The sequence below is a fragment of the Aythya fuligula genome, chromosome 3 (assembly GCF_009819795.1).
Source record: "Aythya fuligula isolate bAytFul2 chromosome 3, bAytFul2.pri, whole genome shotgun sequence".
NCBI lineage: Eukaryota > Metazoa > Chordata > Aves > Anseriformes > Anatidae > Aythya > Aythya fuligula.
The window spans coordinates 51,070,698-51,088,162 of record NC_045561.1 but is presented as its reverse complement, the minus strand read 5'-3'; the positions used below and the strand labels follow the sequence as shown (position 1 = coordinate 51,088,162).

Sequence of the window (17,465 nt, the reverse complement as noted above, 5' to 3'; positions counted from 1 at the left end):
GTGAGGTGACAGTGCTTGTGTCCAGAGCAGGGCTACGAAGCTGGTGCAGGGCCTGGAGGACTCAGTCCTGTGAGGAGCGGCTGAGGGAGCAGGGGGTGTTTGGTCTGGGATAGAGGAGGCTCAGGGCAGACCTCATTGCTTTCTGCAGCTGCCTGAAGGGAAAGTGTGGGGAGCTGGGGGTCGGCCTCTGCTCACCCAGATAACCAGTGACAGGACCAGAGGGAATGGCTTCAAGTTGCACCAGGGGAGGTTCAGGCTGGCAGTGAGGAGACATTTCTGCTCAGAAGGAGCAGCCAGGCACTGGGACGGGTTGCCCAGGGAGGTGGTGGAGTCACCGTCCCTGGGGGTGCTCCAGGAGAGCCTGGACGTGGTGCTTGGGGACTTGGTCAGTGGGGACACTGGTGGTAGGGGTGGTTGGACCGGGTGAGCTTGGAGCTGCTCAGTGACCCCCCAGCCCCTCGCCCCGCCGTGCCTCACAGCCCCGGCCCCCAGCGGCTTCTCCTCCTCCGCCCCGCCAGAGGGCGGCCGTGCGGCGGGCAGGGCCGGGCCGTGCCGTGCCGTGAGGGAGCGGGCAGCGGCCATGGCCGTGCTGCTGGAGACCACGCTGGGCGACCTGGTCATCGACCTGTACACGGAGGAGCGGCCCCGCGGTACGGGGCGGCGTTGCGATGGGGAGCGGGGCTGGGGGGCGCCGGCTGCCTGGGCACGGCACGGCACGGCACGGCCGCCTCGGGCCTCGGCGGGGCTGCGGGCGGGAGGCGCCCGGGGGCGGCGTGTGCGGGGGGCCTGAAAACGGGGAGATGGAAACGGGGAGATGGGCAGGGGGGAAGGTTGAGCCCCTGGGGCATCCCCTTGCAGCCGTGCGTACCGTGTCCGCCAGCCCCTCCGGTAACCGGCAGCGTGTTTTCTTGCAGCTTGCCTGAATTTCCTGAAGCTCTGCAAAATCAAGTACTACAACTATTGCCTCATTTACAATGTGCAGGTGAGTATTCGCAGTTCTCTCTCTGTATTTTTCTTGGCTTAAATTCGCAAACACGACAGCAACATCTTACATATTCTGCTTTGTGACAGAGGGACTTTATTATACAAACTGGGGACCCCATGGGGACCGGCCGAGGCGGCGAATCTGTATTTTGGTAAGTAAAACGTGTTTGTGCTGCTTCATAGCAGAGACATCGTACGGGAGCAAAGGGTCCGCTTGGCTTGTCTTCAGCTCTTTTGAGGCAGAGTTACTGCTGGGGAGTAACAATGATGCATAAGCTTCTTCAGCTTTTATAGCCAAATGCTTTTTTAATTCCTACACTGTCCTTGACCATTGAGATGCTTTTTCTGGACAGTATTCTATCTCTGACCTTAGATACAAAGTTATAACTGGCTGTATGTAAATGTCTGCTTATTTAAAAGTGAGCAAGTAACTAGGTTTGGTTTTGCAGGATGAATATAACCAACTGCTCCACAGAAGGCAGAATTATTAGCAGTTTATTACTGCTTTTATTTTTTGTAACAAAATATATTTAATTGAACATGAGGGGAACACAGAGGCTATGCTTGATTTCCTGTGTGCGAGAAAGCAGTCGTGTTGCCTTAAAAATTGACTTGTTGAAAATGTTAATGGTCATAAACACAGAAGCTGAAGAAGTTCAAACAGTAAAGTGGAACCTAGCAAAGTCTGTGTGTTCTGTATGTTTCCTTTAAAAATAATATTGAAAATAGAATTAAAATTGCATAGTAGAACTAAAAGCCTGGGGTGCTGAGGAACATGGTATATAGAGATAAACAGCTCAGTTTGACCAGAGCCAGTGTTGCTAGACCAGTGTTGACATTTGTAACTCTGGTCTGGTCTGTCAGAGCCTTTAAAATAGAAAACCTTTGGGGACATGGAACTGTTGTGATCGACATGGAACTGTTGTGATCCTGGAAGCAGTTTAATTGAGCTAGGGAGATCTTAGTCTAGGTAGGCATGCTTGCCAGACCTGAGCTGTCTCTGCATGTGAGTAGATCAAGTTCATTTTTACATTATTTTCTGTTATAAGGATTGTTTTGGTCTTCTTCTGAGGCCCAGTAACATGGCAGATACGGAAGGAAAATGTGATAAGCGAGTTGCAGATACTCTTCTGCTGCTAGCATGGAGAACAGCAATATGTCATTTCCACCTGTTTATTACTGCTGAAATCCACAGCACTGGGGTTTCCTGCTACCCAGGAAACTGATGCAGGCAAACTTTAATTTGAATCTTCGTAAAGACCTACACATGCTTAACAAAATAAGTTCAAACACAACATTGTTCCTTATATTTGGGCAAAACTGTGTATTGACCGTGCCCCTGTCAATTATGGAGTAAGGTGAAAATCAGGGATAGACTTCAAAAATTAAAAATGTTTTGATGATTTGTCGTATTTTATGTGTCTTAAATTATAAAGTACATGCAGTCCTGCATGTACGATGAACTTAATTTATACGCGGATAATAGTGGCTTTCTGTTTGTCTTGAAAGAGAAATTGAAAGCATAAATTGTTGCATTTTTAAAGTGTTGGCTTAATTTATTCTGATGGACCCTTATCAAAATCTGTACTCCCTTCAGGCCCTAGAAAAATACTGTATGCTGCACTAAAAACCAGAAACAAGCCCTCACAAAAACAAACAAACAAACAAACAAAAAGAACTCTGAAATGCTTCAGAGAAAAATCTGTTATCTGTAATATAAAATGAACTGTATAACTGTACTGGTAGATAAAAATGTGCACATTGCGCCGATATAAAAAAAAAAAAAAAAAAAAGTTGCATTTACTGTTTTACAGCATTTTTTAATCTCACTTTTAAATATTTACTTGCTTGATAACATATAACATATTTCCCATGTATTTTCAGTCAACTGTATGGTGATCAAGCCAGATTTTTTGAAGCAGAAAAAGTGCCGAGAATTAAGCACAAGAAAAAAGGAACCGTGTCCATGGTGAACAATGGCAGCGATCAGCATGGATCACAGGTCAGTATGCAGTGTTGGAGGTGCACGTCTAAGTAAGAAAAATGAAAATTCCTTGAATTTGCAAAAAGGGTATAACAATATATAATGATGTCATCTCAAGAGCATCATCTTGTAAGATGGTCAAAAGCCACGTATAAAAACGGCCTTAGGTAAATACTTTTTGTAGTGTTCCAGGTGCCAGTAGGTATTTGATTACAGAGAAGAAAGAGGTTGAGATGCTCAAATTAAAATCCTGGCCTAGCTCAAATTTATAAATTTTGTTAAATTCAGCCCTCTCATTTTTTTCTCCTTGTTTGTTTTTGTTAATACCTTTATGTGATTTTGATAATCTTAGAGTAAGATTAAGGAATAACAAATCCTGTAGTTAAATGGATATGAAAAGTGAAGAACTTGTTTTTTAGAATAATCTTAAAACTTTACAATTATAACTTCATCTGAATTTGGAAACTGAAATCACAGCGTTCTCTGTATGATTACATTAAAGTGTGCATTAAGACAATGTAAATGTATAATTTTATCTGAGTGCAAGTTTTATTTCTTCCCACACCAAAAAAAATATTGTAAAACAGTTTCTGAAATTGATGTTGTTCCCTGTTCAAGTGCACAAAGCTTTTTCTGTAGGTATGTTTAAAGCTCTAATCTCATAGAACAATACAATTTCTCAATAATTATTTTAGATGCATTGTCACTTCTATATACATGTATTAAAATGCGTCACATGAAATATCCATACATTTGAATTATTATTTTTTTTCATGAAGAAAGAACAACTTAAAAAACAATAAATGTGATTTTGCTCCAGCTAGAGCTTTTTATAATATACAGAGATAATTTTCCTGTTTCTCTGCATTGGAAGTATGAAATTGTTGGTAGGATTTTTTTTTAGAAAGAAGCAGTGATATTTGCATTTACATTTAAGAATGCAGAAGTTAGGAAGAGTTTTTTTTCCTCTGACTCCAGTGAGAGTTTTATCTCTCCTAAGGTAAAACTGAAGCCCTCTTTTTTTCCATTCGCTGTTACTGATTTTGTATCTTTTTTTGCAGTTTCTCATTACAACAGGGGAAAACCTGGATTACCTTGATGGTGTGCATACAGTATTTGGAGAAGTGACCGAAGGCATGGACGTATTGAAGACAATTAACGAAACCTTTGTGGATAAGGATTTTATCCCATATCAAGATATTAGGTGTGACTGCATTTGGCTTCCCATTTTGGAGGATTATATAATTTAACACATCCGTCTTCTTGGAAACTAAATCGTTATGGCAATGTTAGGTGACTTGTACATGGTATCTAAAATACTATTTTACTGCAGTGTTCTTGGTGAAATGCTGTATGATTCTGTCTTTACAAGAACTTGAATTTCTTCTTAAGTAATGTAGTATTTATTATGGAAGTCTGTCGTGAGTTGATACAAGTTGCAAGCCATAAATCTGAGCATTTGTGTAGGCATGTGTTTTCAGATGGACTCCATATCTTCATGGAGTCTTTAACACCTATGTGAACTTGCAGGAACAGGCATGGAAATGTTGTCCAACCTAAATTATAAGACAATTTGAGCAAAATAATCAATGTAGTTGCTCTAAGAAGTTTTATTCCATTTGTATGATTCTTTTAATTGTGATTTCTAGATTTATGTAGTAGAAGGAATTAGCAGCAAAAAAGTGCAACATTACTTGATATTAGATGTTACTAGGTTATGTATTAGTCTGGAAATAGGTATATAAGAAAATAAGCAGCTACTAAAATAAGAAAAATCATAAGAAAATGTGCACCTACCTTGCCTTTATAAAAGCACTGATTCTAGTATTTACAAGTATGTGTGGCTTTTTATGATATAACTGAGAATCAGCAGGGCTGCTTTCCTATTACTTGGGTAAAGAGAGTTTTATTTGCTTGTTGACTGATTCTGGTCTTGATGTTGTTCCCTGTTAGGATAAATCATACAGTAATTTTAGATGATCCCTTTGATGATCCACCTGGCTTGTCTATTCCTGATCGCTCACCAGAACCTACTAAGGAGCAGCTAGATGTGAGTATTTGTGACAGCTTCTTGGGGAAAGCTGGAAGAAAGAATTAAGTAAACAGATCCCTGTTAGTTGTCAGCAGAGGCTGGTCAAAATAAGAATCTGTCTTTAATACTTTGTGAAAGTATTACGGAAGGGGGGACAAGTGGAAGGCAGAAGGCATCCAAGTAAGATTTGGAAAATGAGAGAATCTTTTGGCCATGGATTGCTATTAAATAGTTTTTCCCTTCAATTTTTTTCAGAGTGGCAGAATAGGAGCAGATGAAGAAATTGATGACTTGAAAGGACGATCTGCAGATGAAATAGAAGAAGTTCAGGCGGAAAAAGAAGCGAAAACTCGTGCCATTCTTCTGGAGATGGTGAACATCTTTTTGTATTTACCTTTACCTGAATAGATGAAAAATGTAGTGTACTAACATCTCTGACAGCACGTTGTGTCCTTAAGATCTTTTCTGGAATCTGTTTCTTACTTGTGTTACTTTGCTTCTTCCTGTTACCACACTAATATACATTTACCTTTTTATTACCATATTAAGTAAAAGGTGGAGATAAATTGTTTGTGTATCACTAGTCTTTTATTCGGGTTTCATAAAGAAGTGCTGAAATTCAACAGGAGGTGTTTTGTGTATTTGTGTTTTCCTCTGGAACTTAGATTGCTGGTTCTGATGAGGGAATTTTGATCTGAGATTGCAAAAATCAAGGTTGTGCATACTGTAAGCAAGCATTGTCTCCTAGGTAGCATGAATGCTGCCTCCCTTTGTCTATCTGAACAAAGGTGTGTAATTGTCATCCTTATCTAGTAGGGCGAACTGAAATTTAGGATAGTTGTTGCCAGACTTCAAGGCAGTTTGAAGGTGTCTTAGGTACAGATAGAAACTAAAGAACGGATCCAGTCCATTCTATTTTTGAAACAGAGTGGCTCTAAAAATCACACTTTCACCATTTATTCTAAAAAGGAAAAAAAAAAGAGTGAGGCTTTTCATCAATTAGAACTGAGTATTGTTAAGTTATGAACAGGGAAAGCAAGGTGGGAAAGTATTAGTGACTTTCCTGAAATCCCTGTGGTGGAATCGCAAATAGGTTAATTGTTTCTAGGTTCTTTAGAAAATAGTCTTATTGTGACATTGAGGGAGAAAACTATTGTGCTTGGTTTTGATTTTGTGATAGGATTGTGTCTGAAATCATCCACAAGATGTGTTGTCAGTGTGCTTGTGGCGGTAAAACACAGAGAACTTTAGGCAGAAGTGATGAAAGTCTATTTTTGTATCCCACAGGTGGGAGACTTACCAGATGCAGAAGTCAAGCCACCAGAAAACGTGCTGTTTGTTTGTAAACTGAATCCTGTGACCACGGATGAAGACCTGGAGATAATATTTTCACGATTTGGTCCAATTAAAAGGTAATTATTGTAATGTGAAGAAGAAAACCTTTGTTGAAACTGAACTTTATACCCATCAGTCTATTTAGGTTGGACTGTTAAGTAGTATTCTGGTGTCTCTGGAGGCTTATCCCTGGGCAGATGATGACAATGGTGGTGATACAAGGTCACATCTAGCTAGCTGAATATCCTGTCTCCAGCAGTGACTTTAAGTGAAAGTGGAACAAGGGAGACATACAGAATATTTTTTCCCAGCCCCCTGCCCTCACCCTCCTTTCTGCGGTCTACAGTTCAAATGCTACACGAGCTACATACAGTCTTCGTGTCTTTAATTTTCCCTGGGAGTACGTACAGCTTGGGATGAAGTGGTAAACATTTCTAGCGTTCAGTGTGTTCTTTGTTAAGGTGTTCCCCATGCCTGCTGCCTTCTTCAGCTCTGAACCTGGCTCCTAGTAGTTTCAGCTGATTTTCCCCTATGCTGGTATCAAAAGATAGTGAAGTGAAACCCACTTTCCTACAGCTCTCTATCATATACTCTCAAATCATCTTTGTTTCTGGCTAAGAGTACAAGCCAGCATAGTTTGTAGAGGAATTTGCCTTGCTTCATTTCCCTTTTCTCAGCTCTTTTCTGTTCTTTTGTTTTCACCTTGAGATGAGAGGAACAGAACTGCATACAGTGTTAAAGAAATTACAGAGTTAGAATGGCACAGGGGTATTCTCCACTTTGCTTTCAACACCTTTTCTAATTATTCCTAGAGCTATAAATGCTTTATAGCCTGTACTATTAGCAAGTTAATAAAAAAAAAAAATCTTACAGATTTTAGAATCCTACTCTTCTTGCACGTTTTTATCAATACATGTCTTGCACATTTTTATCGATAAAAGATCTTTCTTATGCCATTACTGCTTAATTTCACTAAAACACTGGTGCAGAAGTTTCTTAGAATTTCCAGGGGGATTTCAAAAGTGACTCACTATCTTGCATAGGCACGTTGACCCTTTCAAAGAAGTTTAGTTAGGTTTATTCCGATGGTCTCGGGTAGGTCCTATTTATTCATATGCCCACTAAGTCAGTTCTGTGTCACGTTCCTACAAGTTTGTGCACTCCTTAGGGTGTGTGTGTGTGTGACTGATACTGTGTTCACCACACACTGGAGCAGAATTTCTGGATGTTGTAGGGATCTTTTTACACCTTTTCTTTTCCTTTATCAGTTTGTTTAATAAACTCTTTTGCAGACCTTCCACTTTTAGATAGATTGAATAATTCAACAAAGGGAAGAGTCCTTGCATAAGACAGTCCTACCTTCCTCTTAATTAGTGGCTGCTGCAAAGAATGCATACAGCTTGTCTGAATACTCAGTTTCTCCCCCCCTTTTTTTTTGTCTTGATCATCTTTTGAATTGTGTATTAAATCCTAATATGTCAGCTGCTTAATGTGCTTGAAGGAGTTTCAAGTCTCACATGAATGCCCTATTTACTGCATTTGTTGCCTATTTGAGCTCCTTCAACATACTGTATTCAGAATTCTGGTGCTGTATATGAGTTTGGTAATACTGATGCAGTACTCTAATTATTCCCATTTTACTTCTACTGATCCAATACTTCAGGCCTTTTATTTTTCCCCAGTGAACTGCCTGGTAAGATGGCTGCTAGCAGTGTGCCTGCTAAGAAGAGAAATTTGCCTGTTTAAACTTTCCTTCAATGACTGTAAAAACAGAATGTGAGGTTTATTGTCTCTTATTGGGGAAAGGCAAAAACTTAGTCACAAGCAGTACTGTTGGGAAATAATTTTTTCATTAATCCAATACAGTTCTGTTCCTAGTGCTACAGTTCATCCCTAGCTTACAATTCAAGTTAAGGACTTGTGAACTAAGTGTTAAAATTACTTACTTCAGTAATATCCCGTGCACTTTTCCTGTGTAGCGACACCCGTATCAGTAAGGGTCTCAGAATCAAGTGTTAAAATACCTTTGAGGTTTGTTTTTCTGTTTCTTTTATTCTTAAACAGTTACTCTCCCTTTTAAGCAATGCTTACGTGAGTCTTGCTCTGAAAGCACTGACATGTTGATCTCATGCCAATTTTTCAGCTGTGAAGTGATTCGAGACTGGAAGACTGGTGAATCTCTTTGTTATGCTTTCATTGAATTTGAAAAGGTACGTTTTGTAGTTGTGTTGGATGTAGATTCTGCTTATCAAGGTTTGTTTTCAGTATCCTACCACTAAAGGAGAAGAGTGAAATCTTCAAGTGTGGGGTAGCTACCATTTTCTATTACTGACTGAGTTGCAGAAGTTGTAGGTCCTAAATCAGTCAAAAATCTTTTTTTTTCAGCCAAACGATATGAATATGGCCTTAGCTGGTCTTGAAACCAGTGGGTTTAGAGCAGGACTGTGTTTTTCTGAGTACATTAGGACTTTCAAACAGTTAGGAAGAGTAAAAGAAAGGAATGCCAGCAGAAAATGGGGTAGTGCTGCATAAAGAGAGGAGGGAATGTGAAAGAAGGGAGATCGGTGTCTACACCACTGTGCTACAGTACTTACTGGGGTTGTAAATGGCGTTAGCTTTATCCACATGCTGCTCATACAGTGTGATTGCTCGTAAAAGCTTTTTGATGGTGCATAGCTTCTTGCTAGAGACTTTCTGATAATCTTGTTAATCTGTGAGAAAAACTGGAAAACACTGGACAAGCAAGAACACGTTCCGTTAGCCTATTGTGTACTTAAAATGGAACTTTTGTTAGTTGCTGTTGTCCCTGGCAAATTTTTAAAGAGGTGAAATGAACTGAAAAAAATGTAATTTTAAATGTTTACATTGGGACAAAGCATAACTATTTCTTTTGAAACGACACAATGCATGAACTGTTGTGGTTTACGCAATTCTAAGAAAAATACCATGTGTGGTGTGTTCATTGGGAAACGTATGCCACTGAGCAGTTGAGTTTGTGTTTGAGCTCTTTGGTGGAATACTTCTTTGATATAATCATGACTCAAAAATTTCTGGAAACATTAATGTCAGGAGGAAGACTGTGAGAAAGCCTATTTCAAAATGGACAACGTGCTAATAGATGACAGACGGATACATGTGGATTTTAGCCAATCTGTTGCAAAGATTAAGTGGAAAGGAAAAGGTAAGTACATGTGATTTTTGACCCTCACAAAGAAAAGCCATGACTCCTAAACGGTAAGTATTTATGTAAAGAGAAGCAATTGTTAAGAGCTTAAATCATCTCATCTTCCAGGGTGTAGATTTCCCTGGCAATATAGTAACAGAGCAACAAGGTTTCTAGCTCTTCTCTTCACTACTGCTACATGTACTGGCTAGCTCAGAAACAAAAAATTGCATCACCATGGATTGCCTTTCAACAGATAGATTTTTGCAGGTAAATCATATGTTCCTACCTCAAGCTTCAAAAGTGGTGCTTTTGAAGATGCTTATCTGCAACATTAATGTGGCAGTGCCTTGTTGCTTTCTAGTTTCATTATTCACTGTATGACAGTTGGGTGTACGCAAGGAAAAGTGAACATTCAGGCCAAGCCTTTCCTCTCTTCACCTCCTCTATATCGCGCATATTGTATAGCTTGTATGTTTAAAAAACAAAACAGTTTCAGATGTTTGTGGATATTTGGGGCTATTTCTGACCCAGCCAGTTAATCTTGCAGTTTCAAGTAGGACCGGGCGATGGCAGCATGTTGCCATAGAATAGCATTTCGATCTGTGAGCTGCTGTTGCCAAGTGAGTGGGTGGAAAATGAGATTGGTGATGCCCCTCTTAAGACATAATGATTTTTTGACAGCTTAGGAATTCAGATGGAGAGCTGTAGCTGTCTCAGAGGTTTCCCTTTGTGCATCCCAGAGCACAGGTCCTGCGATACATTACTGTTGCTGTGAAAGCCTATGACTATTCTCACTATTAAATGACCTATAATCAAAGAGGGGCTAAACCAGTTACTAAATCCTGCTTTGTGATCCTGTTCATGCTGTGTCTCTACTGGATGTGACTGAGGAGAAAACCGTAATTTGTTTAATGAGATCTGCAAGCAAGAGAAGCACAGAATCATGACTTGCCCTACCCTTTTCTACTCTGTTATCCAGATGTCAGTGTTTTTCTTGGAACTGTATGAATCCCTGTAGGGTTAGGAAGATCCCTTGTTTGCTTTTTTAGTTGCAGTGAGTTGAATATATTTTTCTGTGGACAGGTGGGCAGTATACCAAGGATGATTTCAAAGAATATGAGAAGGAACGTGACAGACCTTCAAAATTTGCTCTGAAAGAGAAGGTAAAACCAAAGCAGGAGTATCCTTTTCCGGTCAAATGTATTTTTTGTACCAAGTAGAGTTTATGAAAACAGTCTGGAAAAGACTTCTTATTCTTAAAGATTGCCAAATATATATTTTTGCTGCAACTTCACATAACCATCTGGTGTTTGAGATGGAATTAAACATTTTGCCTTTTTCATTTAGTGACGAAGGTGAATGTAATCAAATCACTGTGTGCAGGTAAATAATGTTCCCCGTGTAAAGCCATGCAGTGACATAAGGCATAACAGAGTTTTAAGTAGTTTCACGTGGGATCTGCTGCACCTGGAATGGGACAATAGTAGTGACTAAATCAGGTTCTGCAATCCTGCTTTGCTTGTGGTGAGCATGAGAGAACAGAAAGCTGTAACTTTTTCAGAGATCTGTGGGTGGTGGGGAAAAAAAAAAAAGAAGAGTGAATTGGGACCTGGCTGTAGTGTTTGACGAAGCAGAATTCAGCCATTTAACACAGCTGATTATTTCAATACCTGTGTGCCTTCATAAACCACTCACTGTCTGATAAACTGGGGTTTGTTTGCTTCATGAACTTCTGTGTTCTGATATTTATTGATATTAAGTAATAAATATGCCCTTAACCAACGCTATCAGTGCCAAGTATGACCTTGTGCTAGAGGAGGAGGAAGAAGAGTCTCAAACAAGTCAATCGCACTCAGCTAAAAAACAGAAGAAGAAGAAGCATCACCACTCTGAAGATGAAGAGGATGACAAGCGGACCAAAAAACACAAGGTGCTCACCTCTTCTTGCATTAATGATTTAACTTGATAGCAGTTTATTTTCCTAGTAAGGGTAAGCCAGGAAAAAGAAGTCTGATTTTGAACTGGGGACCTGGTGTGCAAAGTCCCATAAAATACAGCGGTTGTAAACGTACAGAAGGCTGATGTCAGTGCCTGATTATGAAAGAGGTTTCCCAAATCTTTCTGGACTTTCGAAGCTTGGCATGTCTGAATGGCTTTTTGCCAAAACGTCCTGAAGAAGCAGTGTAGCCTCTCATAAGGTAGGAGATCTTCAGCACTTTGAACCTGTTGTTCACATGTTCCCAGTCATAAACCAGAAGTTAATGATATTTCATGAATGCAGTCTATTTTTTATTTTCTTGCCAGAAGCGCATGTTGGCTTTCTCCCATGTGGAATCAGAAACACAGCCTCTTTGAATTGTCTGTTTATTTTTTTCTGAATTGTTTTGGAAATACTTGTGCAACATCTCTGTGTGGGTTTACTTGCATCTGTACAGTGCTGTAGGACTCCGGCTGTGGAGGGGATTGCCAGAAGACAGCAGTTCTGTCATTCACTGCAGCCTGTTCAGTCAGCATTTTCACGTTTCTTTGAACCTGAGGTAGTCAAAATGTTGATGTTTCATGGAAACTGAATGCCTGTAATACCAGGTGCAGAGGTTACTACTGTCAAGATTTGAGCATTAAAGAGAAATGAGCTAAGTAGAAAAAAAAATCACTATTTACTGAGTAGAATAGAATAGAATAGTTCAGTTGGAAGGGACCTTCAAAGATCATCTAGTCCAAGTGAGTATGCATTCAGTCCAATTTAAAAAATCAGTAAAGTGACATGAGCACAGCCCTTTCCAGATGAATTTTGCAGGCAGCTTAGCTGACAAATCCCACATAAAATATACAAACTGCCTTTTGTTGTTGTTGTTTTCTTAAATTTATAACACGGTCATAATCTGGGCAGCTCATAAAAGAAGCAGGGAGGGAGGCATGTTCCCGAGGTGGAGACTGCTCAGTGTGAGTACTGAGGCCAGCACAAAGCGTAACAGCACGGAAACTTTTCTGTTGAATGGTAGCATTTTTAGAACAGGCAAGCAAAGTGTTTTCCCTTAACCCCATTTTGGAAATAGGTGAAGCCTTTGAGGTAAAAACTTGAAAAGAAAACAACAGTTAACTTTCCACAATCAATTGCCGAAGACCGCAGTGACCGTGTTTCGTAGATAAGCTTCCATCCTGAGCCCGTAGGATGTCAGAGGTTTTAATTGAGAGAGAGCAGAGTCTTACAATAGGAAGTTATAGCAACCGAAACTGCAGTTGGTGCTACCAGCTTCAGCTATGACTGAAGGGAAGGGGGTTTTATTTTCTGAATAGTTTCCATGATGTTGAGTTGTTTTTCTGTTCTCTTGCTGGTTTTTTTTTTGCCTTTTTTTTTTTTAGTGTAGTTTGACTCATCCCTTTTCTTAGTCTGACACCAGTTTCCTGAATCTTCAGTCTTTGTGTTGAAGTTTTAAGAATATATTTTTGAACCTTGTGCTGTTGACTTGCTTCCAGAGGGCTGAAGAGGTAGGGTGCTGTGGCTTGCTTTCAGTAGGTAACAGGATGTGGGTCTGGAGCAAGAGGCTGCACCGCTGTGTGGGTTTGTGGATAGGATTTGGCACAGCATTTTGATTGCTTCTGCTTGAGATCTGTATTATGACCTTGTTCCCTTCCCAGTTTTCTCTGCGTCTTTTTTGGTTGCTTGGATTGTTTATTTTTTAAAATAACTGGATCTGTGGAGGATGGGTGTAACCAGTGGGTGTTTGTTACACATAGGACCTTCCAGACTTTCAGATTTCTGCAGTTCATGATTTTAGCAAAAAGATCATGATCTTTCCATTTTTAATCTTCTGCTCTTGCTACTTATTGGAGGTTGACGAGGTTTGATCAAAATCTCCCTGCTGAAATGGCTGTCTCTTCTTCTTCTTTGCTCCTTTTAACCTTTAATTAGCGTGCTTAATGTCTGTAGAGGTGGCGTATCTTCCTTCTGCTTTTGTATCCTGGTATTTCAAGCTGATTTACGTTCAAGTGCTGCTTGGCAAGTTACTACTTTTGGCAAAGTCAGCCATGAACTTGCAGAGCAGTTTCTTCCCCTCTTCTGATAATTCTTTCCTCGTGTGTTCACCAGCACAGTGCTGGATTAAGAAAGGGGGTGATCGTCACTCATTTGTTGACTGGTAAGAGGCAGCGATCCCGGATTGAGAAATCTGGACTTCGGCAGTAAGAAAGAGTCTGTTTTTAAATAGTAATTTTCTTCTGCTTCCAATGGGAAAAGAGCATTTTTCTGACTTGGACAGAGCATAAAAGATTGGATTTCAAATACCATTAGTATTTTTAGTAACTTAGCATTTTAAAAATGTGACCCTTCCCTGTGCCAAAGACTTCAAAAAGGTAGAATCTTGCATAAGGGGAAATACAACTTTCTTTTTTTTTTTGAGAACAAAGATGCAATTTATCTTGTTAATTACTATAAATGACTTCAATGACTGTGTTGTTTGTCTAGACTGCCATCATATTTGCTACTATGACAACCTTTTTGTGGCACTTACAGCTTCAGACACGTCCTGTACACCTTTACATTAAACGCTTCTTAAAGATCATTGTGCTTATCTGGCTCCATTCCCCTGTGGCTTTTTTAATCCTTTCAGCAAGTCACTCTTTTCTGTGATGTTCAGTGCAGGCAATTTTTCATTACTTTCAGGTCTTCGCTAGCCTTTTCCCTGCCCTGACTTGCAAGCGAGAATTTTTGCTTCTATCTGGCCAGTAGCCCGTCTCTGATGTTGGCTTTGTAGATGTTCTGAGCGTTGTTCTGGGTTTCTCCTGTTCCTCCTCGTGCTCTCTGTCAGCAGCAACCCCCCTGAAGGCAGCAGCACACCAAGCCCACCATCTGTTTTACTGGGCAGTGTTTTTGTTTTGTTCCTTTCTACTCCACTGCTGGTGTCCACCTTCTGGCGTGTACTCAGTCCCTGCCACAGAGAGACCTGGAACCTGGCTTCTTCTCCAAACGTGGAGACCAAGGCTTTCAGGTTCACTAGTAAGACATTTGGTAAAATAGTTGCTCTTTAAAGTAGGGAAATCTGTCCCTCATTCTGAAGATGAATGGACAAAGCTCTTACAAATAGCTTATAAATATAAAAAGCAACACTCCGTTTTGGTTGATTCAGATTTTAAAATCTGTACTGAAATAGAGTTCAGCAGTAAAGATGTGGAATAATATTTGGCCACCAGTGAGATTGCTGCACTCAGCAATAGCAGAAATTTTCAGTTACACAGATAAAGATCAAATCTATGGTTGTTTATGTACATGTTGCTCATTGTAACTGATAGGGTTTTCACTATTAAAAAATAAATAAAATGTGCGTGATCATAAATGTGATTTGGATTTTAGCCATACACTGGTGAACGTTACTGCCACGAGCATTTAGAAGAATTTAGAGTTTAGAAAAATGAAAATCGTATTTGAAACTAAGAAATAGTATATAATTGAATGCAGACCTTTTCCATAGTTCATAAAGATCCGTGTTTACCGGTGTTGTTATTAAAACCCCACTAAAAATGGTGTCAACCTGCTAGAGCATACGTTGATACTAAACTTGTGATCATGCTTTCAATTCAAAAGTGTCCACCACTTCCTCCATAGGAAGTTGCATTTGCACCTTCCTGCAGGATCTGAGGCCCCCTCCTGTGTTTTGTGTCTCCCTGTATGTCTTTATTGAATAGTAAGAACAAAATAGTTCCTAGCAGTGCTTAAAAATGCCAGCAGGAGTTCATGTGTTAAAATTCAGGGCTGTTTATTAAAAAAAACTTTGACTGAGTGACTTCACGGGAGAAATGGCATCTTGTTAAAGGATCTTGTCTTTCTGAAACTGCTCTGGCCTGGCCGGGTGTTGGTGTCACCACCTGGTCGTTCTAGCACGTACGGTGTCATCACCTACCAGTGTCACATTTCACAGTGAGTAATTCAGCCACCTCTCCTTCATTCACTAACACGCTGTCTCAGTGGTTTCGTACCATCCACCTGTGGCAGCAAGCAAAGGAGGTGTCCTGCTGACAGCCACACTCCTTTGGTACATAACATTTATCTCCAGAGCAAATCCCTCCTGTGCTCTGAACCTGCTAGGCAGGGTCCTCTGTGATGCTATGCAGAAAGCCAGGGAAATTCAATATTTCCTCATTTCTGCCTACCTGGATTTGCAGCAGGTTTTTAGAGAGTATTTTGTGTGTGCTCAGACACCGCCACCATGTGCAATACATTCTTGGTCTCTCCTTTTTTAGGCCATTTAAATAGACTGGTACCCCACAGAGTTTTCTGTAGATGTATCTTGATGCAGTTAGTTTTATTTATGGTGTGTTACCCTTTTCAAATAATCACAGATGTGAATCTGTTTCAGGCAGTGCCAGCCTTAGGCAGCTGAGGAGCCATGCTCAACTCTTCCTAGTTCTCCTCACGCCTTTACAGTTTTCCTCTTCTGTCTGTAACAGCGTATGCATCCGATTCCTTTAACAGGATTCTGATCGGAAGCATGAAGGAGAGCGCTACAGGGAGAAGACAAAGAGTGAGAAGAAAGACAGGCATCGGAGTCGCAGCCGATCCCAGGAAAGAGGCTCCAGTTACAGCAAGCATAAGGACAAATACAGAGAAGATGTCCGAGTAAGAGACTGGGATAAAAAGGCGGACAGAAGCGGAAGTCCAAAGAAATCAAAAGACAAAGAGAGGTCCAAGTACAGATGATGGAGGAGAAAGAGAGAAGGGAACTAAAACTCTGTTTTCTTCCTGCATTTCCAACATTGCTGCCATATGACTGTGCAGGTACTGGTTGAAAGCAGCTATCTTCTGTCGGTGGTTTGGCCTCACGATTCTGTGAATTCCCAGTGTATGACTTGGAGTAAGGCTGGGTTCCCAAAAGCTTGTTTCAATAAAATATTTCACATCAGTGGAATGATTTGAGTCTCCGATAAGGAATTTTGTCTAAAGCTTGTTGGAAATGTAAGCGTGCTATTAAATGAATTGCCCGCTGTGAAGAGATTTGCAGCGCTTGCCTCCTGTCTGCAAGGAGGCTGTGTTCCTCTTCCAGCACTTGCAGATCTTACAGGAAGGAGTGTGATAGAAGACCCATGAGACAGAAATGTTCTGTGCACACTCCCTCCAAAAAAGTGCTCTGATACCATTATTACAAAGAATACTCAAAGCTCTGTTTCCTTCCTTTGAAATTAAATTGCAGCTTGCCGTCATCCTGCCAGCTCTTACCTCACTGAATCCCGTGCAACAGTGGTTGAAGGCACCCAAGTGCTGCTCTGCTGCTTGCGAGGGAGATGGAAGTGCTGCACTTGCCGCTCAGCTGTTTGCACAGCTCGCTTGGCTGTGGCGTTGCTGGAGGATGCTTCTCAGAAGGAAGATGCACAGCTGATAGTTGGCACAGCTGCCATCGCTGTTAAACATCTGACCTCTGTAGTGTCGGGGTGTGCAGCCGCTGTGATGTCAGGCCGGTTACGCTGGGTGGGTAAGGCAGAAGAAAGCAGGCATCAGCAGGAAGGCAGAGTTCGTAACTTGCGGTGCACTTGCCCAAGTGTACATGGGAATAATTTTTGGGTTTGGTGGCAGAAGTCGTCAGTTAACAACTCTTCATCTACAGAGGAATGCAGGTGATGTTATCAGAGTCTGGGGCTTACTGAAGGCAGCAGGCTCTGAAATGTGCAGCTCGCCCTGGTAAACAAGATTTGGACATTTAAACAGTGTTACTCAGTTTGTGTATGTTTTAAGAACATCTATGTCCTCTTCCTCTCCAGAGCAGGAAAGATCTTGCATTGATAGGAGGGAAAGAGAAGCTAAGGCAAGGTTTGTATTTTCTTCTCCTCTGTGGAATGTGTGGTGGCTCGAAGGCGGTCTGGTCTGGTGAATAAACTTAACTTTTGTTGTTGTGGTTTCACTGTAATGCCTGTTGTAGTGTCTGGTTCTCTTGTAGCAGTATAACAAGTTTTTATAGATTGATATCTCTCAACGG

The 17,465-nt window shown here is 40.8% G+C and overlaps 1 protein-coding gene across 1 annotated transcript; it reads left to right on the top strand.

Moving 5' to 3' along the window:
• Positions 1–552: 552 nt before the first annotated feature.
• On the top strand, positions 553–17,465 carry PPIL4 (peptidylprolyl isomerase like 4). Its single transcript, XM_032185255.1, has 13 exons — positions 553–650; positions 915–982; positions 1,072–1,136; positions 2,869–2,986; positions 4,030–4,172; positions 4,922–5,018; positions 5,256–5,372; positions 6,288–6,412; positions 8,479–8,545; positions 9,405–9,516; positions 10,585–10,681; positions 11,293–11,431; positions 15,971–17,465. Exons 1-13 carry the CDS (start codon positions 581–583, stop codon positions 16,193–16,195), a joined length of 1,443 nt encoding a protein of 480 aa, XP_032041146.1. The 5' UTR covers positions 553–580; the 3' UTR covers positions 16,196–17,465.

Coding starts and splice junctions, on each gene's coding strand:
- PPIL4 (XM_032185255.1), top strand. CDS start 581: ATGGCCGTGCTGCTGGAGACCACGCTGGGCGACCTGGTCATCGACCTG. Junction 5,019..5,255: donor CTACTAAGGAGCAGCTAGAT/GTGAGTATTTGT, acceptor AATTTTTTTCAG/AGTGGCAGAATAGGAGCAGA. Junction 11,432..15,970: donor AGCGGACCAAAAAACACAAG/GTGCTCACCTCT, acceptor TTCCTTTAACAG/GATTCTGATCGGAAGCATGA.